General features: G+C 62.2%; 1 protein-coding gene across 9 annotated transcripts in view; it reads left to right on the forward strand.

Moving 5' to 3' along the window:
• The window catches only part of PAK4 (p21 (RAC1) activated kinase 4), a 53,171-nt gene extending 45,517 nt beyond the window's left edge, over positions 1–7,654 (forward strand). For 6 of the 9 annotated variants that reach the window (XM_015441686.3, XM_005589162.4, XM_065536597.1 and 3 more), the window contains 7 exons: positions 1,196–1,654; positions 1,855–2,307; positions 3,244–3,377; positions 3,623–3,749; positions 4,869–4,994; positions 5,948–6,082; positions 6,675–7,654. In XM_015441686.3, the coding sequence (XP_015297172.2) occupies positions 1,196–1,654; positions 1,855–2,307; positions 3,244–3,377; positions 3,623–3,749; positions 4,869–4,994; positions 5,948–6,082; positions 6,675–6,830 (1,590 nt within the window). In that variant the 3' untranslated portion in view covers positions 6,831–7,654. The remainder of the gene's footprint in view (positions 1–1,195; positions 1,655–1,854; positions 2,308–3,243; positions 3,378–3,622; positions 3,750–4,868; positions 4,995–5,947; positions 6,083–6,674) is intronic. The other 3 variants (XM_045381113.2, XM_045381114.2, XM_074023479.1) reach the window with 1 other exon arrangement.
• The last annotated feature ends 1,595 nt before the right edge of the window (positions 7,655–9,249 follow it).

Genomic DNA, 9,249 nt, shown 5'->3' on the forward strand with positions numbered 1-9,249 from the left:
GCAGACCACGGGTTTGTGGCGTCAGTGTTTTCTGCACATTAGAGGCAGGCCTCCGGCTGGAGGATATCTGAACCCCGGGCAGGGTCCCTGTCAGCAGGGCCCACGTTCTCAGCTCACCGTGGCCTCTGCACAGCCGCCTCACTGACTCCGTGGTTTAGCAAAAGTTCACGGAGCCCCTGCTGTGTGCCAGATGCTGGTCTAGGTGCTGAGATGTAGCAGGACCTGAAGCAGTCAGGAAAAAGCCATCCCTGCCCAGAGCCTGCACTGGGCAGAGCCGGGAGCAGACAGATGCCTGTGTGCTCTATATCAGCTGCTGTCAGGCGCTCTGGGTAGAATGCAGGCAGGGCAGGGGCTGGCATTTTAGATGATGGGTGGCCAGCGGAAGCCTCATTGAGAAGCTGAGTTTTGAGTGAAGACCTGAAGGAGTGGAGGGAGGGAGCCACGGTGACCCTGAGAGCTGATGTTCCGGGCAGAGGGAGCAGCCAGCAGAGGCCCTGGGCGGGGGCGTGGTGGGGAGACACCCGTGTGCCTGGAAATGGGGCGGGGACAGAGGGGCCCTGCAGGACACGACTCAGACCACGGAGGGTGGGGACAGGGTGACTTGGGACGCACTGGACGCTCTGCCTGGTCCCCACCTGCGTTTGTATTTGCCACCCGGCTCCTGGGACCCCCTTGCCCTGTACTTTGGGACCAGGCCTTTCTGACCCTCCCTGTCCCCCACCCCTTGTTGTTCATGGGAGCAGAGTGTGGTTTTGGGGCTAAGGAACACTGGCGCCCACAGGGGAGGAAGTGCCAGGCCAGGCCAGGCCCCAGCTCCCTGTCTTTTGCAGTCCTCGGGGCTGATTATGGGATGGGGATGGGTTGGCTTCTGCCCTCCCTCCCCCAACCCCACAGGGCAGGACTATTCTGCCAGTGTGGGGAACAGGAGAAGAACAAAGGGTGCCTCCCCAGGGTCCCACCCAGCCCAGGGGGCAGCAGCCTGGCCATGGGGATCACTCCTCCGGCCTCTGCAGCCGCGTCCCCAGGGAGGGGAGGGGCCGCACCACCCATGCCATTGTCACTCCATGGCATCTCTTCATTGCGTCTCCGTCTTGTCTCTGTGTGTGTCGTGCTGTCCCGTCCCCGCGTGTCGGATGCACGTCCTGTGTGCCCCACTCCTTGCTGGGCCCCCACCCACCACTGACTGGGACCCCAGACCATCGTGCGGGGCAGCAAAGGTGCCAAGGATGGGGCGCTCACGCTGCTGCTGGATGAGTTTGAGAACATGTCGGTGACACGCTCCAACTCCCTGCGGAGAGACAGCCCGCCGCCGCCCGCCCGTGCCCGCCAGGAAAATGGGATGCCGGAGGAGCCGGCCACCACGGCCAGAGGGGGCCCGGGGAAGGCAGGCAGCCAAGGCCGGATCGCCAGTCACAGCGAGGCGGGTGGCGGCAGTGGTGACAGGCGACGGGTGGGGCCAGAGAAGAGGCCCAAGTCTTCCAGGGAGGGCTCAGGGGGGCCCCAGGAGCCCTCCCGGGACAAACGCCCCCTCTCCGGGCCTGACGTCGGCACCCCCCAGCCTGCTGGTCTGGCCAGTGGGGCGAAATTGGCAGCTGGCCGGCCCTTTAACACCTACCCGAGGGCTGACACGGACCACCCATCCCGGGGTGCCCAGGTAACCCATCCCCCGCCCCAGGGCCCCGCTGTCCCCTGCCCGTTGCTCCTCCGTCCCCACCTTCCAGCCCCACCCTGCCACCATGCATCTCATCCTGACCACCCATGTGTCTGTCCCATCGCTGGGTCTCTCTCCTGCTTGGGGAGCAGAGTTGGCCCCTGGAACCCATCACTGACAGCTGCCTCTCTTTTCTGTTTCAGGGGGAGCCTCATGACGTGGCCCCCAACGGGCCATCAGCGGGGGGCCTGGCCGTCCCCCAGTCCTCCTCCTCCTCCTCCCGGCCTCCCACCCGAGCCCGAGGTGCCCCCAGCCCTGGAGTGCTGGGCCCCCACGCCTCGGAGCCCCAGCTGGCCCCTCCAGCCCACACCCCAGCCGCCCCAGCCGCCCCTGCTGCCCCTGCTGTGCCCGGGCCCCCTGGCCCCCGCTCGCCACAGCGGGAGCCGCAGCGAGTATCCCATGAGCAGTTCCGGGCTGCCCTGCAGCTGGTGGTGGACCCAGGTGACCCCCGCTCCTACCTGGACAACTTCATCAAGATTGGCGAGGGCTCCACGGGCATTGTGTGCATCGCCACCGTGCGCAGCTCGGGCAAGCTTGTGGCCGTCAAGAAGATGGACCTGCGCAAGCAGCAGAGGCGCGAGCTGCTCTTCAACGAGGTGCGGGCGCTGCTGCCATGCTGCCCTGCCACCCTGCCGCCCTGCCACCCTGCTGGTCCTCCCGCCCTGCCATCCCTCCTCTCCCTGCACTCCTCCGTGCTGGGCCAGCCTCCTATCCTCCCCTCACTCCTCTCCCTCCCCAGGCCATCTCCTCCGCCCCAGCTGGGTCCCTGCCTCTGTCTTCACAGCACCCTCACCCACATCTCTGTCCCTGAGCCCCAGACCCAGGGTTCCTCGGCCCACTGACCCCTCACCCCGTGTCTTCCAGGCCCTTTGCACCCACTGAAGCCCACCCGGGCTCCAGAGTACAGTGTCCTCCAGACCTGCCCCTTCTGGGTTCCCTGTGCCCCGCCCCAGCCTCAGCTCCTGGGCATCCCCTCAGCACAGCCCACACAACGACCAAGAGGATGTTTCACGTTCAGGCCACCCCATCCCCATCCCTCCTTAGAGACCCTGGTAGCGCCCTTCAGTGCCCTGACAATAGGAAGCCCAGGCCCCTTTGCCGGGTGTGTGAGGCCCCTCTTGGCCCCATTGCGCATCACAGCGCCTGGCTGCACCAGGAGCTCCTCGCCTAAGTTCCTCCTCCACCCCCAGATGCACGCCTCTTCTGTCATCCTTGCCCCATACCTGCTTGTCTGGGTCTCAGCTCTGTGCTTGAACGCTGTCTTCCCACTTCCCCGCTAGCACCAGCCCAGGACTGACCTGAGACGAGCGTGTGCCCAGGGGGGTGCACCCCTGTAAGGGAGGCATGGGCTTCAAGCTGGCTCTGAGGCCCACGTGGCTGTGGCAGTAGGGGAGGGCAGTCCAGGTGACCCCAGTGAGCACAAGCTCGATGTGGAACTGCAGGAGGAACCACGGGGGTGGCGCTGGCTGGGTCTGAGGCAGGGCTGGCAGCCCTCCCGCCTCCCCCCCACCACTGATGCAGCCCCTGCACAGGTGGTGATCATGAGGGACTACCAGCACGAGAATGTGGTGGAGATGTACAACAGCTACCTGGTGGGGGACGAGCTCTGGGTGGTCATGGAGTTCCTGGAAGGAGGCGCCCTCACCGACATCGTCACCCACACCAGGTACTGCGGGGGCCTCAGACTCCTCCTGTGACACAACCAAGTCCCCTCCAGACCGCTTGGGGTGGGGCCACATCTCCAAACCAGCTGTGCTTCGGGCCTTCGGGATAGGGCCTTGTCTTCCATTCCTCCCGTTCCAGAGTGGGGCCGAGTGGTCTCAGAGTCCTCCCATCCCAAGGCAGGGCTGCATCCCCCTCGGCCCCCGGGGTGCTGTCCACCCGGCTGCTCACCCCCACCCCACCCCACAGGATGAACGAGGAGCAGATCGCGGCCGTGTGCCTGGCAGTGCTGCAGGCCTTGTCGGTGCTCCACGCCCAGGGCGTCATCCACCGGGACATCAAGAGCGACTCGATCCTGCTGACCCATGACGGCAGGGTGAGGGGACGGGCGGCGGGGTGCAGGGGTGGTGGGGTTCCGGCTGCGGGGCTTCCCCGCCTCTCCCCATGCCCTTTGAGGGTAGGTGAGCTCCGACCCCCAGGTCTGTGTCTTGAGGAGCCGAGAAGTTCTCTCTCCGTCGTGGAGCAGCACAGAGTCAGGCTCCAGCTCAGTGGGGACTGTATGCAGTGGGAGGGCAGAGGCTGGCGGAGGCTGTGCCATCAGCACAGGACGCTGGGCCCAGGGGCAGGGATCTGGGCAGACAGTGCAGCCCCCACCACAGGCTTCTCCCTCCACTGAAAAGCCGCTCCCTGCCCAGCACCCGGGGCGGGCCGTGGACCCCAGCCCTGTCTTCCATACTTTGGACTGAGGTTCCGAATCTGAGGCCGTGGCAATTATAACGCCGGGTGGACGTGATTTTCTGGGAGAGGGGGCCCTTGACTTGAATGAAATGCTTGCAGAAGTGGATGACTCCGTCCCTTCCCCCAGGGAAGATTAAGCCCCACCAGTCAGTCCAGGCAGAGGCAGAGAGCGCTGTGTCGCTGACGGTCTGTGAAAACCTCCGGATGTCTACAGATGTGTTTTGGCGACATCTGTGGGCCACCCGAGATTGTCCACACACGGTTGTGGGGATGTTTTCTGGAGGCAGGAAGACCCATAGAGATCCTGAGAAGTCGGACAGGGGCCCACAGTTCCTGAGGTGTGAGGGGCCTGGTTGTGGCAAAGGCAGGCTGTGTCCCCTCACGGGCCCCAGTGCGGGGCTGCCTTCCTCTCCAACCGAACTAAAGACTTGCTGGAGGGCAGCAGGGCCCCAGGGCACAGGCTTTTTGGGCCACCCTGTTCCCAGCCCGGCCTCTGCTATCTGCAGTACTCAGGCCAGTGCCCCCAAAAGCCCCAGAGGCTGTCAGGAAGGGAAATGAGGGGATCCTGGGGGAGGTGACTCGCCCCAGGGCCCCCACCGGGAGGTGGTGGAGCTTCCTATTGGTCTGGCTCTGGACACCAGCTCTGTCCTCTGGGCGGCACATCGTGTCTGAAGCCAAGGAATGAGGCAGGTGGACCCCCCTGCTCGCCTTCCTGTAGTGCCAGCTCCTCTGACCCCACTGCCTCTGCCCGCCCCAGGTGAAGCTGTCAGACTTCGGGTTCTGTGCCCAGGTGAGCAAGGAAGTGCCCCGAAGGAAGTCGCTGGTCGGCACACCCTACTGGATGGCCCCAGAGCTCATCTCCCGCCTTCCCTACGGGCCAGAGGTGAGCCCCAGGGTTGTTAGGCTGTCCCGCTGTGGACAGCATACACTGCCATTTTCCAGCTGCAGCGCTGGCAGGAGGTGGGGCCCAGTCTGGGAGTGATTGCCAGGAATGGTGCTCTGGATGAGGAGGTACTGCAGGCATACATGTATTCATTCATTCTTTTTTTGTTTGTTTATTTGAAATGGCGTCTTGCTCTGTCGCACAGGCTGGAGTGCAGTGGCGCAATCTCAGCTCACTGCAACCTCCGCCTCCTGGCTTCAAGCGATTCTCCTGCCTCAGCCTCCTGAGAAGCTGGGATTACAGGTGCCGGCCACCATGCCCAGCTAATTTTTGTATTAGTAGAGATGAGGTTTCACAATGTTGACCAGGCTGGTCTCGAACTCCTGACCTCAGGTGATCTGCCCACCTTGGCCTCCCAAAGTGCTGAGGTTACAGGTGTGAGCCACCTCGCCCGGCCTTGGCTCTGATTTCTGAGCGTTGTCTTCACAGGCTGGCTTTCCCCTTGTGGGAGCAGAGCTGGCCCCGGCAGCTCTGGGAAGTGTCTCCTGCCTGCGGGCTCCCCTCTTTCCTTGGGTGTTTTGGGTAAAGTCCCCAGGTTGGCTCTAATTGACCCAGGCTGGGTCCTGTGCCTGTTTCTGAACCAATCACTGTGTCTCCACTGTGGTGATGAGGCTACCTGGGTCCTGAACCACCACTGGATGCCACCTGGACTGAGGGAGGGAGGGGACCTGGGGGCAGTTGACAGAAAGAAGAGGGGTGGGTGCGGGGTGGGCAGCTCTCTTCAGGGGCTCCCTGGCACATGGACTGCTGGCTGGGTGTCCAAGAGGGAGTTCTGGGCCAAGGACTCCAGGAGCCAGAGGCAGAGACAGCGTTCGGGCGGTCCCTCCCTGAGGCCTCCCCAGGACCCACCATCCCCCAGCAGCTCAGCCCTGCTGTCCCTTCCCCTGCCCCAGGTGGACATCTGGTCACTGGGGATAATGGTGATTGAGATGGTGGACGGAGAGCCCCCCTACTTCAACGAGCCACCCCTCAAAGCCATGAAGATGATTCGGGACAACCTGCCGCCCCGACTGAAGAACCTGCACAAGGTAGACCCCTCCCTGGCCGGGAAACTGCACCAGCCCGAGCAGGAGGTGTAGACGGGATGGGGACGGTGATGGCGCCTGGGATGGTGCTTACTGTGTGCTGGGCCCCGCACCCCCAGGCCTCATGTGTCTGTGCAGACCCCGTCTGTGGGGCCTGGGCGACAGAGGCAGCAGAGCCCCAGGCCCCCTGCACCCTCACTGTTGCCCTGGGCTCTGCCCGGCGGCCCTAGAGAGATTCGCACATTTAGAAGTGGAGGACAGGGCCGGGACCTTCCTAGTGGAGGACTCGCCAGGAGAGAAAGGGGCACCTCTGGGGCCCAGTTGCTTCCAGCTCCTTGCTAAGCCATGGAAATAGGGAGTACATGAGCCCCCAGAGTTTGTCGCTTCCTCTGGGGCCACACAGTAAGCGCCATCGCGGGCACCATCACTGTCCCTGTCCCGTCTAAACCCCAAGCTCTAGACACCCATGACCTCTGCCAGCTTCCTTCCTGCACAGTACGTGCCGCCAGCCGACTTGGCAGAGGCGGAAACTGCGGCCCCACAGCACACCATCAGTGATGCCCTCACCCCCTGACCCTCCGCTCCTCCTCGACAGGTGTCACCATCCCTGAAGGGCTTCCTGGACCGCCTGCTGGTGCGGGACCCTGCCCATCGGGCCACAGCAGCTGAGCTGCTGAAGCACCCATTCCTGGCCAAGGCGGGGCCGCCCGCCAGCATCGTGCCCCTCATGCGCCAGAACCGCACCAGATGAGACCCAGCGCCCTTCCCCTTGACCAAAGAGCCCCCCGGGTCACCCCCGCCCCACCGAGGCCAGTAGCGGGCCAGGCCTCCCACTCCTTCCAGCCCGGGAGATGCTCCATGTGGCACCGCCCTCCTTGCCGGGGGTAGATGGGACCCTACTACTGAACTCCGGTTTTGATCTCGTGACTTTTAGAAAAACACAGGGACTCGTGGGAGCAAGTGAGGCTCCCAGGACCCTCACCCTCTGGGACAGGCCCTCCCCCGTGCTCTTGTCTCCAGAAGGACAGCGGCCCTCCCATCACTGGAAGTCTGCAGTGGGGGTTGCTGGGGGTGGAGAGAACACTAAGAGAGGTGAATGTGTGTGTGAGTGTGCACGCGTGCGAGTGTGCATGTGCGTGTGTGCAAAGATCCAGCCACCCCGTCCTCCAGCCTGCAACGGGGTATCTGGCGCCTTGCCTGACACCCAGCCCCCTCTCCCCCTGAGCCATTGTGGGGGTCGATCATGAATGTCCGAAGAGTGGCCTTTTCCCGTAGCCCTGCACCCCCTTTCTGTGGCTGGATGGGAAGACAGGGTCAGGGCCCCCCACCCTCTCCAGCCCCTGCAGCAAATGACTACTGCACCTGGACAGCCTCCTCTTTTCTAGAAGTCTATTTATATTGTCGTTTTATAACACTCTAGCCCCTGCCCCTATTGGGGGACAGATGGTCCCTGTCCTGCGGGGTGGCGTGGGCAGAACCACTGCCTGGAGACCCAGGTTCCTGCCTGGTCAGCGCAGCCCCGGTCCCCCCACCCCTGCCTCGAGTTAGTTTTACAATTAAAACATTGTCTTGTTTTGTGTGTGTGGTGTGTTTGGGGGCCCTGCCCGACTGTCTTGGGTGGGAATTTGCAGGGAGAGGGTCTGGATCTGGGAGCAAACCACGGTTCCAGCCAGGGCAGGGCAAGGGTGGGGTGGGGAGTGGGGAGTTCAGCTCAAAGCAGCCAGTAAGCCCCCCGAACCCGCCACTCCCCAGAATGGGACAGGGTTGGCCCCACCCCTGGAAGCAGTCAGTTTGCCACGGTCCCCGTGCAGACTGATCCCAGTTTGCCAAATCTGCAATTTCCTGGAAGCTTTTAAAGGCTGTTTATCTTGAGCGTGTTTGGTGGGTAGGAGCTAACCCGATGTTGGTAAATTTAAGGCCATTTGGCAGATTGGTCAGTGGGCAGATGGACTTTTGGAAGACTGACTGAGGCCGACTGGCCTGGAGCTGCTGGCTTTGGAGAGACCCCCTGTGAAGTGCGTCCCTCCACGCGGGAGCCCGGAGCTGAGCCCACGCTGGGGGGCATCTGACTGGCATGGAGGTGGCCATGCCGCCATCCCTACTGCTGCTGCATTCTGGCACTTCGTGCCTCAGGCCCTGTTGGGCTCCACTTTCTGCATCCTCCCCGGCACCCAGGGAGGCAGTGGGGCAGGGGGAGAGCCAGGAGTGAGCCTCCATCCCCAAAGCCAGCCAGGCGTCATCAGCACCAGAGATCTCAGCCTGGTCCTCTTGGGAAGTGAGTGGCCGGGGCAGAGATTCCAGGTTAGTGCACGCCTCCCGCCCTCCACAGGTCCTGACCCCAAGAATCAGGGCACTCTGTGTGTGGCAGGGCCTGTGCCAAGTGCAAACACAGCCTAGATGGGTCATCACAGAGTGAAACCCAGTGGTGCAAGCAGCTGTGCTCTTTGCAGTGTGTTGGAGGCTTAGGTGAGGTGGATGCCTTTCTGGAAAAAAAAAAAAAAAAATGCTAACATTGGCAAAAGAAGAAATAGAAAACAAGACCAAAATAACTGTCTCCTCACTGCACACACACTCCAAAATAAATAAAACGCTTCGGGCTCGAATGCGCTTTCAAATGAGATTTTTTTTTTTTTTTTTTTTTGAGACGGAGTCTCACTCTGTCGCCCAGGCTGGAGTGCAGTGGCACAATCTCAGCTCACTGCAACCTCTGCCTCCTGGGTTCAAGCGATTCTCCTGCCTCAGCCTCTTGAGTAGCTGGGATTACAGGCTCCTGTCACCGTGCCCGGCTAATTTTTTGTATTTTTAGTAGAGACTGGGTTTTGCCATCTTAGCCAGGCTGGTTTCGAACTCCTGGCCTCAAGTGATCCACCCGCCTTGGCCTCCCAAAGTGCTGGGATTACAGGCGTGAGCCACTGTGCCTGGCCTCAAATGAGATTTACCAGACTTTGAAAGAGCAGGTAATTCCTTCTACCTCGTGAACAAGGTGTTCCAGAAAAGAGAATAGCAGTTCAGGAGGCCGCTGTGACTGTGGTTCCAGACCCAGATAAGGACTGAGAAGAACAGAGCATCTCAGAAACACAAGGCTCAGCCAGGGTGCTCGGCGACCCCACAGGCACTGAGAACAGCTAGCTCTAGGAGCTGCCCACGCTCCTGCTGAAGAAACCACAGGC

The sequence above is a fragment of the Macaca fascicularis genome, chromosome 19 (genome assembly GCF_037993035.2).
Source record: "Macaca fascicularis isolate 582-1 chromosome 19, T2T-MFA8v1.1".
In the NCBI taxonomy this organism is placed as follows: Eukaryota; Metazoa; Chordata; class Mammalia; order Primates; family Cercopithecidae; genus Macaca; species Macaca fascicularis.